The sequence below is a fragment of the Meles meles genome, chromosome 18 (genome assembly GCF_922984935.1).
Source record: "Meles meles chromosome 18, mMelMel3.1 paternal haplotype, whole genome shotgun sequence".
Classification (NCBI taxonomy): domain Eukaryota; kingdom Metazoa; phylum Chordata; class Mammalia; order Carnivora; family Mustelidae; genus Meles; species Meles meles.
Genome location: NC_060083.1, coordinates 39,984,458 through 40,007,982, shown reverse-complemented (window position 1 = coordinate 40,007,982; position 23,525 = coordinate 39,984,458). Strand labels below are relative to the sequence as shown.

Below are 23,525 nucleotides of genomic sequence, written 5' to 3'. Positions count from 1 at the left end.
TTGTTTGCCCTCCTGCTGCGTGAGCTACCGGTCACGGGGGAGCTGGGTCAAACTGGTGGTCACAGTCCGCTTTAGTAGCAGGAGGGAGGGAGGTCATAGCAGAATCACACATTGCAAGGGGCTAGGGGGCCACATTTTGATTGAGGTCCATCTAAACTGTTTACTGTCTTTTATCAATCCAGACACCCACCTACCTCCCCCACGTTCCAGAAATACACACCTGCGGTGCTTGCCAGGGAAACAAGTCCATGAAGGGAATACAGGTCGACCCACCTAGTCCCTCTCACATCCTTTTTGGCCAGAGACCAGGCTGCAGCTGTAGGCTTCCTGACACGGGTCTCTCGCGGTGCTGCTGTGGCTCCTGCCAGGCCTCGGATCCAGTCGGGCTGGGGTGGCGACCACCAGCAGGTCACTGAGGGTCACTTCGTGGCTGGGAGGACTGTGCAGGAGCAGGAGTGAGGACAGATGCAGCTGTCTCTTCTTGCCAGAGCTTCGGCTGCTGAAGCAGCACTCCCAGGGCAGGCAGCGGTTTTCTGGAAAGGCAAAATCATTGGCATCACCCATTTGTAAGGCTGGGCGAAGGGCACATGGCCCGCAGAGGCCGCCTCCCACCGGGGTTCCCTGGCTTCAAGCCAGCTCAAGTTCCTGAATCAGAATCAGCCTCTGCTCCTGTCCTTCGAGCAGCTTCTCTTCCCTGTTTCCCTACTTCGTGCCCTTCCGCTGATTCCGACTCAGCCAGATGCCCCTCACGTCAATGACAACCAGGAATCAGGAATCGTCAGACAGGGAGCTTGCCAAAAGTAGTCTGTTTTTACCTTTTTTTGTAATTTCAGTAAGACCAGAGACTCCCTAAGGATGAGAATGATGTCTCCCCTACCAGGTGGGGAGGGGGGTGTCTTCCTAAGGGGGGAAGGACTGCATCCCCCCACTGCCACCCCAGACTGGGCGCTCCTCAAAGACAAGGACTGGTCCTGTTAGCGACCCCTAAGCTCTTGGCACCCGCCTGGCCGGGCTGGCACTCACGTGACTTGTGACTCGGCCCCAGCTTTGGGCTATAGCAAGCTGGGAACAGGGAGAGCTTCTCCCTCAGTGGGACCTTGGTGAAGAGCTCTGACAGCAGGGGCTGCTTCTGAGTCTCATTCTCCAGCGCTGGCCAGCTTGGCTTCAGACTTCGTGAGAAGCTCTGGGATTTTGCTGGAAGGCAAATTTTGGATATTTTCCCCTGGATGAGCTCTTGCGGGAAGGGATGCTCCTTGTATTTAAAGACCACCTTGTGCATCTCGGGGCTACCGCAGCCAGAGCTGGTTGTCCCGGTCCCACCAGGCAGAGGCTCTGGGGAGTCTGCGACCTGAGTGGCAAGAGCTGGGCATGTTTCTACGGAGGTTAAGGGCTGGAAGAGAAAACAGTCCAACGTGAGATTGTGGAAGCCTGACACACCTTCCTATACCTTCTTGATTTAAATAAACAGACTAAGGAAGTTAAGTTCATCAGCAGCAAGAAAGATTAGGTTAGAATACTCTCCTAACCAGGAATTGGCAAAACACTAGGGCAGAAGATGGAGGGGATGTCCGTAGAGCTTCCTCTGGTTTTTGTTTTGGGGTTTTTTGTTGTTGTTGTTGTTGTTGTTTTTACAAAAGAGAGATTTTATTTTTCAAATTTATTTATTTTTATTTAAAGATTTTACTTATTTATTTCATAGAGAGATTGAGTGAGAGGGAACAGAAGCATCTGCCTGAGATTCTCTCTCTCCCTCTGCCCCACCCTCCGTGTGCATGAGTGTTCTCTCTTTCTAAAATAAATAAATACATCTTTAAAAAAAGATTTGATGGGGCACCTGGGTGGCTCAGTGGGTTAAGCATCTGCCTTCGGCTCAGGTCATGATCTCGGGGTCCTGGGATCGAGCCCCACATCGGGCTCTCTGCTCAGCAGGGAGCCTGCGTCTCCCCCCTCTCTCTCTGCCTGCCTCTCTGCCTACTTGTGATCTCTGTCTGTCAAATAAATAAATTATTTTTTTGAAAAAAGATTTGAGCATTTCAATGCATGTAAATTTAATCTTAAAAAAAAAGAAAGAAAAACAGGCTCAACATGAAAAAGGTCACAGAATGAGATAAATGACCCAATCACATTTAAATGAACTTTAAATGAATATATATATATTTTTAAATCCCTACTTTGCCAGGAAACATATTAACAAAAGATGGTGGATAGGAGAATGGGAGGTGAGCATAGAGATAAGAGGGAAACATAAATAAATGAAAGATGTAAAGTCTTTGAATGAAGCAGGGCTTTTTATTAAATTAACCCTATGCACATGAAATCCAAAAAAAAAAAAAACCCCAGTAAAAAATTGCTGCTTATTTTAAAAAATCTCTTTGGACTTAAGTAATACTACTTTACACTTAGATTAATGAGAGAAGAACAAAGACAGTCTTAAGAAGTCACAGTAATAGTAAAATAGCAGCTAATGCTTCCTGAACCCTTTGTGGCAGGTGCCACTCTCTACATTTTCATGTATTTTTCCATTTAAGCCTCAAAGCAATCCACTGGCAGTTACCATTATTAAATTTCCATTTTTAAAAGATTTTATTTACTTATTTGAGAGAGACAGAGAGAGTGCAAGAGCGGGAGGAGGGGCAGAGGGAGAGGGGGCAGCAGACTCCCAGCTGAGCACAGAGCCTGCCAACAGGGGGCTGGATTCCAGGATCCTGAAATCGTGAGGTACACTGAAGTCAAACACTTAACCCACTGAGCCACCCAGGTGCCAAAATTCCAGTTTTTTCAGTTGAGGAAACTGAGGCTTAGGGAGATAAAAATGACTAGATGCAAGTCATAGAGGAGACTCCAGGATCCAAACAGAGGCAACCAGACCTCAATGCATACTCTTTACTCTTTTCTTTTTTTTTTTTTTTTAATTGCAGGAAAAAATGCAGATGCACACACACATGACATAAAATTTGCTTCCTTAACCATTTTTTAAAAATATTTTATTTATTTAAAAAGAGAGACACAGCGAGAGAGGGAACACAAGCAGGGGGAGTAGGAGAGGGAGAAGCAGGCTTCTGGCAGAGCAGGACCCTGGGATCCTGACCTGAGCTGAAGAGCTGGATGCGGGGCTCAATCCCAGGACCCTGAGATCATGACCTGAGCCAAAGGCAGAGGCTTAACCCACCCGGACGCCCCTACCTTAACCATTTTTAAGTATACAGTAAGTAGCATCAGTAATATCCCCATCGCTGTGCAACAGACCTCCAGGGAGACTCCCTGCTGAGTAGGGAGCCTGACCTGGGGTTCGATCCCATACCCATGAGCTCAGGACCTGAGCTAAAATCAAGAGTCAGATGTTTAACTGACTGAGCCATCCAGGTGCCCCTCACTTTTTAAAAGATTTATTTATTTATTTATTTATTTATTTATTTGAGAAAGAGCAGGAGGACGGGCAGAGGGAGAGGGGGAGAGAATCTCAGACTCCATGCCCAAGGGGCGACTTGACCCCACGACCCCAAGATCACAGCCTGAGTGGAAACCAAGTGTCAGGCACTCAACCAAACAGGCCACCCATAAATCCTTCGGCCATTTTAAAATCAAGTTATCTTTGGTGTGAGTTGTAAGAATCCTTTATATATTCTGGATACGAACCCCTCATCAGAGACCTAGTTTGAAAATATTTTCTCCCATTTCACAGGTTGCCTTTTGACTCTGTTGACTGTTCAAGTTTGATATAGTCCCACTTACCTACGTTTGCTTTTTTTTTAAGTTTTGTTTCCTTCCTTATTATTTATCACTTAAGTATAATAAATACTTAATAATAATAAATTACTTAAATAAATTTAAGTAATCTCTACATGCAACGTGGGGCTTGAACTCACGACCCTGAGATCAAGAGCCACACGGTCTTCTGACGGAGCCAGGCAGGCAGCCCTGCTTTCGGTGTCCTATCTGTGGAGTCCAGTGTCATGAAGCTTCAGAGCCTAATCTCTTAAAGGTGTCTATCGAATGGTGCTTGTAAATCTATTAATAAGCCATGAAATTAATCTAGTGGGTCGTAACAGGTATTTTTATTTATTTATTTATTTATTTTATTATTATTTTTAAAATTTTATTTACTTATTTGACAGAGAGAGAGATCACAAATAGGCAGAGAGGCAGGCAGAGAGAGAGGGAGGAAGCAGGCTTCCTGCTGAGCAGAGAGCCGGATGCGGGGCTCGATCCCAGCACCCTGAGACCATGACCTGAGCCGAAGGCAGAGGCTTAACCCACTGAGCCACCCAGGTGCCCCTATTTATTTATTTTAAAGATTTTATTTATTCATTTGAGAGAGAGAGAGACAGAACACAAGCAGGGAGAGAGGGAGAAGCAGACTTCCCATTGAGCTGGGAGCCCAACATGGGGTTGGATCCCAGGACCCTGGGATCATGATCTGAGCTGAAGGCAGATGCTTAGCCAACTGAGCCACCCAGGTGCCCCAGGAACTGGTATTTTTGAAAGAATAGCACAGAACAGAATAAAAAATATCAAAGAAGTCACCATCTGTAGTATGGCTCATCGTTGTTTTAGAAGCTTTTTTCCAGTGTGTGTGTGTATGGACGGATGAAACGAAACAGATTTCTTCTGCGGGCTATGGTTAGGAACTTGAAAAGCGTTGCACTCCTCCGTATTGCACTTGGACCTGGCAATGGCCCAACAAGGCCGAACATTTTCCAGTATTTACAATAAGTCATCACATAGCCTTCGGTGGGCCTGACTACAATAAACACAAAAGGACCCATTCTAGAGCTGTGAGGACCACATTCATGCGGCACCCTAGTATCCACAAAAAGAGAAAATCAACTGTCACATTCAATTAATGTTCTTGATGTGAACTTTATGGGTGATGTTTGTTTTGATTTCCTTATTGTAGAAGAGTTATATAGATTCTATATATCTGGTTTTCTGCTTGTAAATATCTATAAAAGTTATTTAGGGCTACAATGGAGATCTGAAAGAGTGTTCTCTCCTTCAACAGGTGTCCATACATGAATGGAGTTTGAGAAACACTGTGTAAAGGGATGAGCTGGGTTCAACACTGCCACAAAGCTCAGAATGTGACCTTATTCGGAAACAGGGTCTTCGCAGATATCATGAGGCAGGTGAAAGTGAGGTCATATTGGATCCGGGGGAGCCCTCAGTCCAATGACTGGTGGTGTGCTTATGGGAAGACCACATGAAGATCTACAGAAGAGACACTCAACGAGGGAGCCTGTGTGAGAGCGGAGGCGGAGGTTGGAGTCCCAGTGCCACAAGCCAAGGAGCGCCAAGGATTGTTGGCAGCCACCAGAATCTAGCAAGAATCAAGGAAGGAAAGGAAGGTTCCTCCTTCTAGAGCCTGCAGATGGGGCACGGCCCCACCAACACCTTGTTTTCAGACTTCTAGCCTCCAGAACTGTGAGCGAATAAATGTGTGTTGTAAGCCCCCAAGTCCGTGGTGATTTGCTCCAGCAGCCAGAGGTGAGAACACTCCTAAAGATGGGGTGCAGAAGACGGCCACTGGAAAAGCCCTAAAAGTATGGGCCCATTCTCCTAGCACGTAGGCTCTCGTACTTGGGCTTCCCAGGTGAGGCTTAAGTGCTTGCTCAAAGGGAGACTGCAAGTCAGGAGGATAGAAGGGACCAGAAAGCAAGACTCCAACCACTGCCCCCTGAGTGAGCAGAGCCCTCTGGGGAGGTAGACCGCTCTACTCACCCCTGTGCTGGGAAATATGTTCACTGCAGAGGCAGAATTGACCTCCTTGATTCTGGAGATGGGTTGACTGAGCTCCAGCTCCGGGCAGCTGAGAAGGTTCGAGTGGCTCAGGTCAGGTACAGATGTGTAACGCCTTGCAGCTATAGGCTTGCAAGGGGGAGGGCTGGCCCCTTCCGGGTCGAGGCTGCCGTCTGTCTCATTTGTCTTTGCATCTCTGACACTCAGGAAGAAGTCTGGTGTGCAGGATATCAGTGCCATTGGCTGGAGATGCTGGGAAGGAGGAAACCAAACACAGCCCGTGGGAACCCAGCTCTGTCCACTTCCAGATTTATCTGCACCAAGGGTAGGTGCCGAGGAGAGGAGGAGGAGAAGGAAAGCAATCGATAGCAAAGTCTCTCTAATCTGAGGTTCTTATCCTGGGGTGCAGGGACCCCTAGAGGGCTCATGGAAGGTTTCACAGGATCTTCGAGCCGCTTAAACCTGTAGTTTTAGAACTTTGTATACTTTATGGTAAGAGAGTATCATTTATATATATCATTTATATATATATATAAATATATATATATAATCAGTTACTTAAAAGACCTATGACTCTAGCAAAGTTACAAAATACAAAAAAAAAATAAAAATATCGTGCTGTCATCCTGTCCCTTCAGGTGCGGGTTCAAGAAAAAGGAGAGGGACCAAAAAGCCAGCTGAGTCTTTCCCCTGAGCCAGAAGCAATAGTGAGGCAGAGAAGGTCAATCCAAAGATTCAGAGACTGTAAGACAACGGGACAGCTGCCCCCGGCCCCGCCACATCCAGGGCTGGTCCACACTTCGAGCAGAGAGCAGGCTGGAAGGACCTCGCTGTGGTCCCTTACCCCACTTAATGGTGAGGGTCCTGCCTCTGTGAAGCCCTTCTCTGCGGCCCCCTCTCTCAGCCGCACCCCTGGCCTGCTAGAGGGGAGCACTCCGGCCCAAACGGGGCTTGGGACTCATGAGTAGAATGGTCCCGGTGCCCGCTCCCTACACAGGGAATCGGGCTCAGCCTCCCAGCTGCTTTTCTTCCCACTAGAGGAGACAAGAAGGGCAGAGCAGCGAGAGTCCTCTGAAGGATGCCCGGCTCGTGGTGACTTCCTGTGGCCCGGCCCCCCCGTCAGCCCGCTTTGCTCAGTGCGTCAGGGCTCTGAGCAGCGGTCTCCTGAGCACCCCCCCACGGAGCGGCCCCAGCCGGGGAAGGGTGTCGGGCACACACGCTCCTCTCCCAGTGGGGTTTACTTGTTTGAAGGTGAAGGTGGCGGCCTGGGGTTTCTGCGGGGGTTTCTGTCGGCAGCTCTTCGTCCTCTTGCCCCTCGCTTGCTCGCCTGCCGACTCCCCCTGCATCTCCACCTTCTTCTCCTTCATTGGGAAGGACTTTTTCTCCTGCTTCAGCTTCAGGTCCTGGATCAGCTGCCTGTCCAGGTGGAACAGGGAGGGTCGTGGAGGTCAGGGATGGGCTGCAAAAATGGGCACTCTCCCACCCCTCCCCGAGGAGTGGTTGATGCTTGGCAAAGAGTGCGGTGTCGTCCCCCCAGGGTGTCCAGTCTGCTCAAACGACTGCAGGGCCTGGCGCAGGAGGTGGAGGGGAGGGGACAGCCATGCTTCCCACCATACCATTCCCTGTCTGGGGAATAGCATCCAAGGAGTGGACACAGTCAGGGCCTCTACCCGCCTCCTCCACCTTCTCTCTCGCTCTCCCCAGCAGGCCAAATCCCACACGTGGCAGGGGCTGGGAAGAGGGTCTGGGTAGGGTGCCAACCCGTGGGGCCCCTACATTGGGCCACTTTATATCAAGGGCCTTTCTGGCCAATGATGTAGTGGGAATAGCACAGTCAGGTGGGTCAGGAGATGGGGATCCCAATCCCTCTTTGGTCATCACCATTCTATGACCCCTGCTGTGCTCCGACCTCCCCGTCCATAAAATGAGGTAATGGGTAGGGATTGGACAGGACAGGATGAGTCCCTTCCAGCTCTTAGATTTCAGGCCCATGTGAATCCAGGAGATATCTCCCTGGGAATTCTGGAGAAGGGTGAAGGTGCCTGTCCCGGGAGCGAGTTTCTAGAAGCAGCTACGTACTGAACACCCCACACCAATGATGCCTATGATTCCTGGTCCCTGTGAGACTAAAGCAAATGCTCCCCTGACAATTTCTAGGTTGGGGATTGAAGCTCAGAGACCCTCCTTGCCATCCTAGGTCGGTCACCCAGAAGGTCAAGCACGACCCAACCCATCCCAACACCCATCCATCTGGCCCGGAGCCTTCCTACCGGGCATACTCCTCCCGAGCCCTGGAGGTAATAGTATTCTGGAAGAGGGAGTTGTTGTCCTGGAAAAACTTCTCATACTTCTCCGAATTCAGAGTAGGATAAATCAGGCGGAACCCCCCATGATTCTCCTGCTCGTACTTCTCAGTTTTCTCCAACTGCACGGCCTGGAAACCCTTGACTTCCTCCATCCTGTGGGGGAACAGAATGCAGGGCTGCCGTAGATTCTCTCGGGATGAAGCCTGGAAGGGACGCGCCAAGCCGGACGTCCCATGAGGCCAGGCCGAGGCCTTGCACACAACAGCGGTCAACCTGTATTTGCTAAATAAACGTGTGAACGTTTCCCTGAAAGGAGATCCTAGCCCTCTCGGGATGGCCACTGTCCCGATGCGCCGAAAGCTGATCAGAACAGTCTTTCTGTATGACACCCTCTCCTCACATAAAACCCCATTTCCCCTTGGCTCAGCTCTGAGGAGGCAGACGGTCATCACCTCCCCGTTCACAGCCCCTACAATCCTCCTCTGGAGAACGGCAGCTTGTGTTTGGCTACATTTGAGGGCCTTTTGGATGCGCTTTTACGAGAGCTGTGATGATCTCATTCTCCTTCACAGCCCCTCGGGGAGGTGGAGGTCAGGGAGGGAGGAATGAGAAGCCCCTCTCACAGCAGTGAAACCGAGAGCCCTGAGCTACCGGGGCCAACTCATGACCAAGAGAATGACTCAGGGGAGGGCCCCAACTCCCCGCTGGCGGATGCCGCCTCCTCCTTGAGCAGTGGGGAGAGAGCTGGCCCAGCGGAAGGCATTCTGGAATCCTAAAGAGCACACTCGCCGCGCTCCGGCCCCAGGCCTGCCCCTTCCCAGCAACGGGACCTTGCACACAAGCCAGTTCCCCTTCCAGAAGCCTGGTCTCCTGAGCCCCAGCGACAGGCCCACACAAGAGCCCCTGCTACCAACCCGCCTTGGAGGGAAGACGGAGAGCACAGGCAAAAGTGCTCAGAGAATCCCAGTGTCCTCCCAGTAGACAGAGGCTACTGTCCCAGTTCCCAAAGCTCTGTCCCCAAGAATCAGCGGACTCTGCTCGTGTGGGCATGGCAGTTGCTGTGGGATCTGAAAAGCAACAAAGGCATGTCCTCGGCCGGGTTTAGAGTCTTCAGACACTAGAATCACCCCCACAGAATGAAGGCCCCTATTTACAGGCAAATGCTGCCAGGCAGGGTGGGCACGCTCGCTCCCGCCAACCCAGGGACTTGCTCCCGCCAACCCAGGGACGTGGGGAGGATGGGGGGTAGGGGGTGAGGGGGTACGGGGTGTGGGTAGTAGGGCTTATGTGTCTTTCCATAAAAATAAAGCAACAGGGGCGCCTGGGTGGCTCGGTGGGTTTAAGCCTCTGCCTTCGGCTCAGGTCATGATCCCAGGGTCCTGGGATTGAGCCCGTCAGGCTCTCTGCTCAGCGGGGAGCCTGCTTCCTCCTCTCTCTGCCTGCCTCTCTGCCTACTTGTCATCTCTGTCTGTGAAATAAATTTAAAAAATCGTTTAAAAAAAAACTGTTTTTTTAAAAAAAAGCAACAGTTTTATTTTTTGATTGGTAATCCTTGAATCTTCCTGTTGTATTAGTAAACTCATATCCATAATGTACAGTTCTGTCTACAACTTAATCTCCTATTTTTAGGTACAAAAAAGAGGAAAAAAGGCTCACAGTGAAACTGTAGAAGTTGCCACATTCTGCAAATATAAACTGATTTCCCAAATAGGATTATCATTTGTTAGAACTGACTCCACTCCCCACCAACTCCAAGCAAGATTCTTTTTTAAAAATGTAACGACTTTTAAAAATTGAAGTATAATTGATATAGAACATTCTGTTAGTTTCTCAGGTACGCAAACACGGTTAGCTACTTGCGTGTATTGGGAAATGAACACCACAATAAGTCTACTTAACATCTGTCACCATACACAGTAAACAAAGTTTTTTTTTTTCAGGGCACCTGGGTGGCTCAGTTGGTTAAGCATCTGCCTTCGGCTCAGGTCATGATCCCAGGGCTCTAGGATCGAGCCCCACGTCGGGTTCCCTGCTCACCATGGAGCCTGCTTCTCCATCAGCCCCTCCCTCTGCTCATGCTCTCTCTTTCTCTCTCAAATAAATAAAAATACTTTTAAAAAATGTTTTTCTTTTAAGATCTTAGCAACTTTCAAACATGCAACACAGCTTTACTAACTATAGTCACCATGCCCTATATTACCTCCCCGTGACTATTTTATAACTGAAAGTTTGTACCTCTTAAGCCCCTTCACTCATTTTGCCCACTCCCCCACTGCCAGGCAAGACTTTTCACCACCTCTAATACACACTATTGTGCCAGACACTAAGATGAACCTTTTATTACACATTATCTCATTTAATTCCACCTTATAGATCACTGGCTCCATTTCACAGAAAGAACACTGAGGCTCAAAGAAGAAACATGTAGGCCACATAACTAGTAGGTTGTTGAGGACCAGGACAATGCAGTCTTACTGGGAGCAAAAAAGTCATAGAGAATGGGGTCCCCAGGGTGCGGGGACACCTCTGTACCTGGTCTCCCGAGAACGACATTGCTGCCGGAATCGCCCCCGTTGTCTCTCTTCCTCCAACACTTTCTTTTTGTCACAGTTTCCGAGGTTGATCAGGACCAAGGTGTCATATAGCAGACTGTCTTTCACCTCTTTATCTAGCCAGGAGTCGGTGGAGAAGCTCGGAGAGTGGTTAACCTGTGAGGGCAGCAGGGGGCTGGGCTGTCCAGTGTGGAAGCAGGGAGCGAGGCTCACAGGCCCCCTCCAGGGAGCTCCCTAAGACCAGCAGGGGATTCCTGGCTACCACACGCGGGGAGAGGGTGGGGGAAGGAGAGGGAGTCTGCCCTGGAGCCATAGTGAGGAAAGGAGGAAGCAAAACCTCCTCTAGTTTAACCAGCTTCGATTTCGGTCCTTTCCTCTTGAGAAGCCTCAGGCGCAGTGTCTGGTTTCCCTGCACCTGGTGGGTGTGCTTTCCCACGTACATGGCAAGGCCTCGAGCAGAGGGAAGGGTGCTGTCTAAACGACCGGGCTGGGAGGTGGGGAAGAAATCAGACTGATGTCTTCGGGACCCTCACAAGGATTAAGGGCGAGGCAGGTAGGAGGAGGGAGAGGCCTCATTCCTGCTCACAGAAAAGACCAGATCATTTAGACGCACTCTGTAACATTTGAAGGTTTTTAGTGGTTTCTGAATGCCTGTACCCCACGGCCAATTCCACTCTTTGAGCAAGAGCTCCAAACAGCCATATTCTCCTTCCTACCTATATCTGGGAACAAAGGCCGGGAATGAAGGAAAGGCAAGGCCCCAGGAATGGGACACATGATTCTGACTCTGCCCTCTAAAGACTCTGACTCTGTGCCAACCGACACTAGCCCCTAGAACTTGGCACCTGGTTCCGCCAATCCCCATCTCCTATAATGCAGACTGACGGGCCCCTTAAGGGCTGCTGACCTCAGGTGTAATGGGGAAGAGAGACAGCCACCCAGATGCTTTTCTTCCTCCTCCAACCACTCTGCCATGGGTCTGGGGGAGGCAGGAAACTCACTGAGTGGCTCCCCACTCATTCCCTTGACCACAGACACCAGGACCCAAGTGGCCTAAGCCCCTGAGATCCAGGCCTGGCTGCTCCTGTATGATCTTGAACATCACCACCCAGCTTTGAGGAAGAACACCCCCTTTCTGGGAGATGATTCTGCGACAAAAAAATCAAGTTGTCTCTAGAGTCTTTCTTGTTGTCTCTCGAGTCTTTCTGTGCCTGAGATTAAAGTTTCCAGGTCTGGGTGGACCTCAAGAGGGCACGAGGAGCTCTCTAATTCCTGGCCATCTACCCCCCTCTGGTGGCCACTTCTTAGCTCAGGAAGGAGACCCAGGCAGCCAGGAAGTTGATTAAAATGACTGGCTGAGGATGTGGAGAAAGGGGAACCCTCTTACATTGTTGAAGTTGGTGCAGCCACTTTGGAAAACAGTGTGGAGATTCCTTAAGAAATTAAAAATAGAGCTTCCCTATGACCCTGCAATTGCACTCCTGGGTATTTACCCCAAAGATACAGATGTAGTGAAAAGAAGGGCCATCTGTACCCCCAATGTTTATAACAGCAATGGCCACGGTCGCCAAACTGTGGAAAGAACCAAGATGCCCTTCAACGGCTGAATGGATAAGGAAGATGTGGTCCATATACATGATGGAGTATTATGCCTCCATCAGAAAGGATGAATACCCAACTTCTGTAGCAACATGGACGGGACTGGAAGAGATTATGCTGAGCGAAATAAGTCAAGCAGAGAGAGCCAATTATCATATGGTTTCACTTATTTATGGAGCATAATAAATAACATGGAGGACATGGGGAGATGGAGAGGAGAAGGGAGTTGGGGGAAATTGGAGGGAGAGATGAACTATGAAAGACTGTGGACTCTGAAAAACAACCCGAGGGTTTTGAAGGGGTAGGGGGTGGGAGGTCGGGGGAGCCAGGTGGTGGGTATTATGGAGGGCATGTATTGCATGGAGCACTGGGTGTGGTGCATAAACAATGAGAACTGTTATACTGAAAAGAAATTAAAAAAAAAAAAAAGACTGGCTGAACCAGGGATGAAGGCATGAGCCTGACCCTGGCTGATCTCCAGGAACAGCAGCCAGTTTTCACCCCTCACCCCAACCCCTCTACCTCCAGCAGCCAGGGCTTGAGTTTGTGGTCCAACAAAATGTCGAAGCCCAGGATTTCAAAGCAGGCGCTGTTGAGGGTGTGGTTGGGGAAGCAGGTGTGGTAGTTATGCTTGATGATGGGGTGGGCGGAGATGATCGTCTTGATGATGACATCCTCCATGTCTCTCCAGATCTGCTCCATGTTGTAGCCATGGGTCTCCATGTACACATTGAAGGTGGAGAGCTTTCTGGAAGGAAACCACAGGCCGTGAGGCAAGACAGCACACCTTCTGGTCATCTGAGGCCATCTCCTGCTGGAAACCAGAAACTTCTGGAGAAGTTAAGACCCCAGAGGTAATGGGGATAGATGCCCAGGACCCAGGGTGACAACTAGGGCTATGTCAGCTCAGGAGGGGCCTTCAGGAACCTCGATAGCCCGGGAGTGGGTGCAGATAATGACACAGAAGACCTGGTTTGGGCACTGTCCCTGTGACCCGGAAAACGCCTGGGAGGCTGGGGCAGGGACTGGGTATTCGAGGTGGAAAGCTTAATGGATGGGTGAATAACAAATATTTTTTAAAAAACAACACCCTACATCATGGTTTTGTTTTGATGGCAAATATTTTTTCAACCTTTGGTGGTCATTAGAAGCTCACAGGGAGCCTTTTAAGAACACCAATCCCTGGGTCCCCACCCCCCCCAGCCATCTGACGGGATTCTGGGGGGCACCAAAGACACGGAAACTTTGCTTGAGGACTATCCGCAGAGATAAGGCAGCCCCGGGCCCTTCCACAGATAGGGTTACCAACTGTCCCAGCAAACCAGGATGGTCCCAATTATTTAGATAAAGAAGATGTGGTGTGTATCTACAATGGAATATGAGGCAGCCATCCAAAAAATGGAATCTTACCATTTGTAACCATGTGGATGGAACTAAGAGGGTATTATGCTAAGCAAAATAAGCCAATCAGAGAAAGACAATTATCCTATGATCTCACTCATAGGTGCAATTTAAGAAACAAAACAGGAAATTTAAGAAACAAAACAAAAAATAGAGAGAGGGAGGGAAAAATAAAATTTAAAAAAAATCAGAGAGGGAGGCAAACTCTTCACTACAGGAAATAAACTGAGGGTTGCTGGAGGGGGCGTGGGTAGGGGGATGGGGTAACTGGGTGATGGGTATTAAGGAGGGCACGGGATGGCGTGAGCACTGGGTGTTACATACAATGATGAGTCGCTGACCTCTACCTCTGAAACTAATGATACAGTATCCTTTAATTACTTGGATTTAAATAAACCAAAATTTTTAAAAATAATAAATTTTTTTTTTTTAAAGAACTGAAAGCCTCACATCATGGGAAACCCCTCAGGCAGAGGCTAACTGAGGTGGCTTGTCACCCTATTACAGAGATCAGAGGACGTCTACGGTTCATGAGGAAACATCTGAAGGGTTGCTCTGGTCAGCTCTGAGCTGGGCGCTACAGAAAAGAGGCAAAGCTGAAGGTCTGAGAGACAAGGGTGGGAACACAGACACACCCCCACTCACAGGCACGCGCGTGCGCACAGAGTTGAAATGGGAAGTGAGAAAGTGAGAGGAAGAGAGGCAGGAGCATGAAGAGAAAAGAGGAGAGACTAAGACAAGAGACGTGGCTCACGAGGTTGTTCAAAGAGCTCACTGGACCCCAGCCAGCGGAGCCAAAAAGGAGGAAACAGGAGTGTACAGTTGCTCAGGGCTTGCTGTCTATGCAAAGCTCGGGAAAAGAGAGAACCCCAAGATACCATGCCCAGGGTCATGGGAAGCCTAAGGACCATTTGGGGGGTCAACTCACATAGGAAACAACCAAGGTTGCATTTATATAAAGACACATTAGCAAAGGCCACTCGATACAGAGGCCCACTGCCTCTACTTGCCAATGCCAGGGAAGTGTGGCACATAAATGAATTTTCCAGATCACTTGAAGCCAAGCCATTCAAGTGCAAAATAAAAATGTATTTAATTTGCCTAATTGGGAAATAAATTTTCCCAAAATAGATTATACAGTTCCCTGCTTTCGTATAACAGACACTGCAAATCATAATATAACCTCTTCTTGATGACTCAGGCACATCGCAATGAGCATACATTACTGTATAATCTCCTAATGCCCCGTGGTTAGCCAATTCAATTGAACACATCAGCTATGTGCCAGGAGCCCCGGAAGATGCAGAGGACCTGGTCTCTGACCCCCAAGCCCTGCCAGATTTCCAGTTGTTCTGTCTTCCCCTTCACTGTTTCTGCTGAGTACACGACTGGTGGGGTGGGGGGGGTCTACTGGGGGCGCAGTTGGCCTCTTGCTGGGGACAGGGGAACTGGGGACAGGTGAGACTGTCAACATGAGAAGCAGATCGCCTCAGAAGATGGGGAAGAAGAAGAGAGGAAAGGTGAGGGGCGCCTGGGTGGCTTAGTGGGTTAAGCCTCTGCCTTTGGCTCAGGTCATGATCTCAGGGTCCTGGGATCGAGCCCCTCGTCAAGCTCTCTGCTCAGAAGGGAGCCTATTTCCCTCTCTCTCTCTGCCTGCTTCTCTGCCTACTTGTGATCTCTCTCTCTCTCTCTGTCAAATAAATGAATAAAATCTTTTAAAAAAAAAGAAGAAGAAGAAGAGGAAAAGAGAGGCACAGAAGGAAAGGAGGACTCTGCCAGTCCCATGGAAGGTGCCCAGAAGGCCAGGAAGCCACTCTAACCCTCAGGGAGCTTAAGTAACAATGGAGACCACATGAAAACGTGTGCACCAAGCCAAAGCAGTTATGGGCTTGGTTGATGCTGACCAGAGCATGGTGGGAGCCCAGAGATGGGAAGGTTCCTGTAGGTGGTTTGACTCAGATCCACAGGCTCCTCCTCGGAGATGGACCCCCAGTTCTCTCATCTGATTATCAAGTGAGCAGACACTCACAGAGAAGACGGGCTGCACAGCAGCTCTGTGGCTGGACCAGGACCTACAGCCAGATCAGGGAAAGCAATGTGGAAGCCTAGCAAGTCAGAAGGGCCTCAAGGATGCTCTCTCATGTTTTCTGTTGGAGCTGAGCAAAGATGGAGAAGCAGGAATGGGCAAGGCCTATATACGGAACGTGAGCCAGAGTGTCCTGGAGATCACCACGGAGGGGACGGACAGACAGCGCCCCCTAGTGGTGAAGGGTAGACACTCACGGCGGTTCTATCACCTAGCTGTGGGACCTTGGGCAAGTTACTTAACCCTTTATGCCGCAGAATTCCTAATATGCAAAATCGTGCTGATGATAATAATCCTTAGAGTGTTGTTATGAGGATTAGAGGGGCTGAGGTGTATGTATTTCTTAGAACAGTGCCTGGCACCTAGCAAGCCCTCAACAAATAGAAAGCTTACTACCAGTGTAGCAGGACAATGGAAAGTGGTGTCTGGTCACATTACAGTAGATTGAGCAAAAGAGTTTGAACTTGACCCTCTAGGCACCCGGGAGCTACACTGATGTGGAAGTAAGTAGCAGAGAAGTCCCCTCTTCCCCAGAGGAGGTATGTTCAAAGACCCCCAGTACGCCAGAACCCATCTGTGGGTAGTACCCAACTCTACAGGTACTGGTTTTTCCTACACATACCCACTATAATAAAAGTTAATTTATAAGTGAGACAGAGTAAGCGATTCACAATAATAACTAAAAATAAAATAGAACAATTACAATAATACACTATAATGAAAATAATGTGAATGTCGTCTCTCTCTCTCTCTCTGGCTCTCATAATAGCTTCCTGGGCTGTACTCGCCTTTCTTATGAGGATGATGTGAGATGATGAGACGCCTACCTGGTGAGATGAATGAGGTGAACGATGCAGGCACATGACGTAGCGTTAGGCTACCACTGACCTTCTGACGATGCGTCAGAAGGAAGACCATCCATTACCAAACCTCAGTTAACCCTAGCCGGTGATACAGAACACAGAATAGGGACTACAGAATATTAACAGCATCTCCCTGCGTGGGGGTTTCTGCTTCTGAAGCTCATTCATACACGTCCTCTCAATAGGTCCTTAACAGCATGTCTGAGCTGGCCAGCCAGGATTGTACGTTCCTGTCATTCTAGAGATGAGAAAATGGAGGCACAGAGAGATCGAAGCCTGGATTTAGGGAGGAGAGCAAGGAGGCCGAGCAGCTGTCAGGTCTGAGGCTGAAGGGAGGCCTGGGTCTGGTGGAAAGGAAGGGACACGGGAACACCTGCAGGAGGAACGTTCAGGATTCAACTAGGGAGATGACATCAAACTCTCTAACCTTGCTGGTTGGGAGGCAGAGAAGGGGAGCTGGGCAAGGGAGCCAGTTTAGAAGGCTGGGCTGGGAGCAAGGAGCAAGAAAACGCTGAGTTGAGGGCAACAGATGTCGGGGTGCACTGAGGAGGGATGAGCCTGGAGCTCAGGGAGAAGGGGCAGCGCGGAGGCTAGGGGAGTGGAGCAGAGGGGCAAGGCTTTGCCTGGGGTGGGCGGGAGAGGTGAGGGAAAAGAGGAGGGATGGGGGGTGGGGGGTCACAGAACAATACTGCACACTCTCCCCTGAGCCCTGGCCCCCTAACACCCCCTCCATCGTGGCCTGAGAGTCCAAAGCCTGTCGCTGGGAGGTCTTCTCGTAAGAGAAGGGGAAATGGGGGCCCTTAGGTTACATGCCTTCCGACTCAGGAAAAATCACAGTAAACACCAGCAGTGTCCCTGCAGCCATCACGGGTCATCTGAGCCTCACAGTGACTGGGGCGGTGGGGGGGGCGGTGAAGAAGCGGGGGCTCAGAGAGAGGAAGAGACAGACCCACGTGTGTCCCACTGGCAAGAGTCAGGGCCAGGCCTGAGAGCCAGGCCTCGCTGAGTACTGACTCTCGGCTGAGCTGGTCCCTGGGGTCCGGGTGGGGAGCCGAGGAGGTGGGAGAGCTTCCGGCGCCCTCTGAAACAGGGGAGACTGCCCCTCCAAGCAGGCTTCAGCTGGCGATTTTCCATTTGCCTTTTGGAACTCTGCCACTAGGGGAGTTGTGAAATTTCACGTGCCTCTCTGATGCTTTGAAGCCAAACAGACTGTGTGTTTACCAGGCCTTTGAAGCCCAGGGCAGGGGAGAGAGCCACACCTTGCAATCCGGACTGACCTACCTTCTCACCCCGCTCTACAATTTACGGCTATGTGACCTTGGGCAGCTTAACCTCTCAGAGACTCAGTTTCCTTGTCTGTAAAATGGAGATGGTATCTAACTCAGTTCTGCACTTACAAAGGGCCAATTACGATGCCTCCGTCCTAGCAGAGAGAAGATGCAATGGGGAAAAAATGCGCACAGAGCCCCCAGCACAGGCCCCCCAACACAGAAGGCCTTAGTACATACTGCCTTGCCTTCCCCTTGGGCCTGGCCCACGTTCACTTCCTCCAGTTCCCCCTTTTTCCTAAAAGTCGAATGAGACAGGATCAGATGATAATGTGAATGTGGTAACTGGGAAGACACTCACGCATTCCTCCCCTTTCCCCCCTTCTGGGGAATCTCAAAACCAGCCAGCCACGGTCAGGCCACAGCAGGCATCATGACCTATCACTCGAGAATCTCTGTTGGAGCATCACCCCGGGAAACCACAGGCCAAAGGAACAATGGCTTGACATGTCCTTCTCCCTTGGCTGACTAGCAGTGGATAACTATCTATTGGTTTGGAAATGTCAGAAAGGCCCGATGTAATAAGTGCACATTTTGGTGTGTATGTGGTGAATGTGTGTGTGTGTGTGTGTGTGTGTGTGTGTGTGTATCTGGCTGGTGATGTTTATCTCTCCTCCTCCCAACCTCCCAGGTTTACGATGTAGCCTTCTTTTAATGATTAACAGCCAGAGGGCAGAGAATAAGGAGGCAAAGAAATATTTGCTGAGCCCAGGTGACCCAAGATGGAAACACTAATGCGGACGGACGGACAGGCAGAATCTGAGCTCTGAGTGTGGCAGGGCGCGAAGACAGAAATGAGGCAGCCTCCTTACCTCTTGCTTCCGGTGTGAGCATCTTGGATGAAATTGGAACTGTGCTTATTAATGGAATAATTAGTCAGGTGCATGCAGATATCATCCTGGGGAAAGAGACACAAGTCTGTGTCATCAGGAGGTAGGGAGGCCTCCTGCTTCTTCTCTGTGCCCTCCCCTGCGGCCGCTGGGGCTTAAAGAGAAGGAAAAGAGAGGGACCACCTTGGGGCTTACTTAAACTGGTAAAACAGGAAGTAATATGGTAGTCTTCAGCCTGGGGTAGAAGAAAGTCTAGTTACTCCCGAGATTGGGTGGTTCACTGCCTGAGGGACATTTCAGGAATCCTGGGGGGTCAAAGAGCGAAGGATGGCAGTAGGGGAGAGACAGGGGCTCGCCCATGACCTTCTCTCCTCACGCATCAGAGATCTGGGGCACTGTCTTTGCAGTAGGGAGATCTGGCCACGAGTCACAGCCTCAACTCTTCCCAGTTCTGTGACCTTGGACAAGTTCCTTAAACTCTTTTCTGAGTTGTCATGAGGAAATGAAAAGGAGTTTTCATTTCCTCATTTGTAAAATGGAGATGATAATCTCTGTTTGAGGGCTCCTGAGAGGGCTAAAGGAAGGGATATCTGGACGTCTGCAACCTGGCACATAGTTAAGTGTTCAATAAAGGACGGCCACATCCACAGTACCTGGAGAATGTGGACTGAAGTGGGATTTTTTCATGCCGCTAAGGAAGAGGGGGCAGGGCCCGTCCCCGGAGCTCACCACGTTGTCTGGGCTGGGGTGGCAGTAGGAGGTGGTAGCGAAGCGGGCCAGTCCTTCGTTGTACACAAAGATCCTGAGAGGGTCACAGGAGGTCATCAGCACATAAATCCGTAGGTCAAACTTGAACCCATCAATGATAAAGGGCTGCCAGGAGGGAAGAGAAGTCACATAAGCCTCAGAGGAGAGATTCAGACTTGAAGATTAGTACCTTGACTTGGTTTTGCCTGGTACTACAGAGTGTGGTCTGGGCTGGAGTCAGGGAGGAAGAGAAGGGGACTTGACCTGTGGGAGTCGCTAAACCCCACTGTGCCTCGGTTTCCTACAGCACAAGTAACCACCTCCCAGGGACCTCTGGGCAACCAAGCAAAGTAACATGAAAAAGTTCTGTGATGGGACGCCTGGGTGGCTCAGTGGGTGAAGTGTCTGCTTTCGGCTCAGGTCATGATGCCAGAGTCCTGGGATCGAGTCCTGCATCGGGCTTCCTGCTCAGCGAGGACCCCGCTTCTCCCTCTCCCTCTGCTGCTCCCCCTACTCTCTCTCTCTTTCTCTCAAATAAATAAATAAAATCTTTTTTAAAAAATTAAAAGTCCCGTGATGAAGGACATGTTGTCACCATCTAGGGCTGTGTTACATGGCAGTTCGGCAAGAGAGTGCTCCTGCAGAGCTAACCAGCCCTTCCCAGTCCACGCACACTTCCAGAGGGCTCCCTCCCTGCCGTGGGCTCTGCCACTATGACCTTTGACCTCCAGCCACAGAGCAAACCCGGTTACCATGATCCCTCCAGGACTACTGCCCTCTCCCAAATGAAGTGGGGCATCCACAGACCAACGGTGGCCTCTAGGTGTCATCTGCTAGAGGCAACGGGCCCAGCCGAGTAAGGCCAGCCAGCTACAAGGGTACAAGGGTGATTGATGCTCTGGGCCAGACACATGTCACATCCCTGTTAGAAGGCCTGGTCTGACAACTTTCAAGGCTGAAGACAGGACATGGCTTTGCCCCCGTCACCTGCCTCATTTTCCATAGTGTGGCAGAGATAGAAGGTTGTTGTGGGTGAGAAAGAAACGATCACCATGAAGTACCTTTGAAATATAGAGTTGACAGATCATATCCTCGCCTGGCTTGATATCTTTCACCGTCCGGGTGATGAATATACCTCTCCCTTGGCAGCCCGAATCCGGCTTACAAATGAATGTCTTATTTTTTCTTGACCTGCTGTAGTTCTGCAAATCCCCCCAGCTACCAGAGCAGCAGGGAGGGAACGAGAGACGCCTTTAGCGGGGGGAGCAGTGAAAAGGAACACTAGGTCTTTATCAAAACAAAAAAAACAACAAAAAACCACGAAAGCTATCTAATGCAACAAAACTCCAGAGTCGACAGACACATGTCTGCCTGGCAATAGAAGAGAAAGCCATGCACGCACACACATGGCGGAGAGAGGGTGGGCTTTGGAGGAAACTCGGGCCTGGATTTAAACCCAGGTGATACCACTCACCAGCCGTGTAATCCTGTGCAAGGACTTGACCTCTTTAAGCCTCACTCCCATCATCTACACACTGAGGATAAGGACACCTGTCTTGTATGGAGGTTGATCACGTGACAGAATGCAGGCAAGGCACGGATACATGTGACGTGCACCATGAAGGTAGCTGTGACCCAAGGATTTTGACTTTCTGGGTTTGCAGATGGGAGATGTGGGGTTCAGCCTGGACGGGTTGTGCAACCTCAGATCAACCAGCCTCCTCCCCTGCTCTAGTCCCAGGGAACATCTCCACTTCAGCCAGAGTATCAGAGCACAGCTACTCTCCTTGAACACACCCTGAAGAAACTATCTTCAGAAGAAAGAAACCAACTTAATGCGTTCTAAATCTCAGTCTTGCTACACTTCCTGTCTTGCATTGTCACTCATTGGCATGGCGACCACCGGCGAAGGCACTTCACGGCAGTGTTCCTTAGTGGCCACGAAAATCTGGAGGTGCCCTTTGGTGTGAAGGCAAACATGTTTCCTTCTAAGATGCTACTAAGTCTGGAAAGTTGTTCCGGAAGTCTGGGGATCCTGGAGCTCTTGGTTTGGAAAAGTACTGGGCATAGAGGGCAGAGTGGGATTCTCACCATGTGACAATTCCAGTGGCAATGCCTCTCTGCCCCCTTGTCCTTACCCCGAAGACCAGACCCGGGTCACGTTTGTGTCATCTCACCTTTGCTCTGTTTCATGGTGGTGTGGCCCAGAGCATTTTCTGTACTAAAGCCTGGATGCCCGATTTTAAGATGGATAAAGTGAGAGAGGAGACAGGGAAAGGCTGGCTGCCGTCCATGATCCTGCCAGGGACCAGAGGTCAGGCGTCCCTCCCTGCTCCTAATCTGGGCACTAACCACTATCCCACTCCCTCCAGAAGTGCTCACAGTCCTTAAAAATTCAGAAACTGCACAATTAAAAGGTTGGAACAAGTTCAAAATCAACAGCTTTCAGGGTCAGAACAAATTCTCATCCCAACTGCAGGTGCGGGATCCAAGGCACCCAGCCCTGAAATGTCATCTCATTTTTTATAGCAGAGCCTTGTGTTCTGTTCTCTCAACCTTGGACACACCCTTTATGCCTTCTCTTCCTGAAAGGGAGAGAGAGAGACGGGAGATCCTTTGGGAAGGGAAAGCAGCTCTGGGGAATCTGGAACAAGAGGGAAACGTAAATTGGGGGTGCGTAGTGTGGAAGGGAACACAGGTGGGCGCTCACTCGGCAGGAAGACACCAGGTCCTAGGGAAAAAGTGGAAATCCTTAGGGAACAGCTTCAACATGCGGCTCATATTCCTGGCCAGCAAGTCCTTGCGGCAGATTTCACTCATCCCCGGGAAGTGATTGATTTTCTGCAAAGGAAGCCAGAATTCATGAACAATGGCGCCCGTGGGAGCACCCATGAGATGCCCTCAGGGGACAGTCCTAAAACTGGGAGCCCACTGGGTAGATACCAGACTTATACTGAGGACCGGCTCTGCCCCGGATAATACCTGGTAACTTTTCATTTCCATCACCCTCTCCAGCGACACTGAGTAGTCCGTCCAGTAGAGAGTCCAGTCAGTGGTCTCCCCGCCTTCTCGAAGGCCATACCGCTGGGCGGCCCTGCGCACTGCCATGGAGTTGGAAAAAGGAAGGCCTGTTAGCCCAGGGAGTGGGGGAGGAGCGTGGGGTGGGAAGGTTATGTTTCTCCATTCTCTCAGACCATGTGCTGGAGAGAGACGCCTCAGCTCGTTGAGCCTGGAAGCCACCTTGCCTGGTCTGAATGCACCATTGCCAAGAAAGGAACAAGAAGAGCCATTGAGGCCTTCGGCCAATACCCAGTGAGCCCCACAGAAGGCTCTCTGGGAATAATGTTTTACCCGCCCTGGCTTCCCCTTGCCAGGAAGTAGGCTTCTGGCTCTCCTCCAAACACCAAGCACAGAATGTTCAGGGAATATAAACTAATCCTTAACATCAGCCAGAGCCAAGCTTAATTAGGAAGGTAAACTGACAGGGAAAAAAAAAAAAGTATACGATACATTTCAAAATCACATGTATGCTATTGCGTCCTTCTTCCCCTGTCCCTGTCAGCATTGGTAACACAAACTCAAATGCCTTCAAGGGCCCAGGAGGGAAGAAGTGCCTGCCATGACCCAGGGGAGTCAGCACCAGCCTAAAACATTCAAACTTGAAATTGGCAGAATGACTGTGATGTTCCACAGCTCAGTGTAGGTCTGTAGGTCTGTAGGTCGTCTTTGGTCTACAGACTGTCAGTCTCTAACTCGTACTCTAACAAGAAGCAACAGCTGCCTTCTCTACAATCAGATTCCCAAATCACCCTGGAGAGGAGCTACAGAGAGCTGAAATACACACCACTGGGGCCAAACCCCGTATTTCCTTGGAATGAGATCCCCAACTTTCTCGAATAGTTAATTGAGGACAGAGACAACGGGATGTAGAAACACCCCCATTTCATCCTCAAGAATACACAAGAATGACCCTTCCCAACCCTTTGGGGTAACCCACTGGGTCCCCGTCATGGATCCCTCGAACGCAGGTGCTCACCGCTCTCATACCGGCAGGTGGAGAGATTGATCACCAATCAT

The 23,525-nt window shown here is 50.1% G+C and overlaps 1 protein-coding gene across 1 annotated transcript; it reads right to left on the bottom strand.

Moving 5' to 3' along the window:
- Positions 1 to 23,525, bottom strand: TTLL6 (tubulin tyrosine ligase like 6). Its single transcript, XM_045985667.1, has 13 exons — positions 23,485 to 23,525; positions 22,431 to 22,549; positions 22,159 to 22,289; positions 20,510 to 20,666; positions 19,431 to 19,574; positions 18,684 to 18,769; positions 12,716 to 12,941; positions 10,575 to 10,750; positions 8,007 to 8,195; positions 6,978 to 7,152; positions 5,719 to 5,988; positions 1,024 to 1,390; positions 1 to 533 (listed from the first exon to the last, which is right to left on the bottom strand). The coding sequence occupies exons 2-13, from the start codon at positions 22,449 to 22,451 to the stop codon at positions 274 to 276; spliced, it is 2,202 nt and encodes a 733-aa protein (XP_045841623.1). The 5' UTR covers positions 22,452 to 22,549; positions 23,485 to 23,525; the 3' UTR covers positions 1 to 273.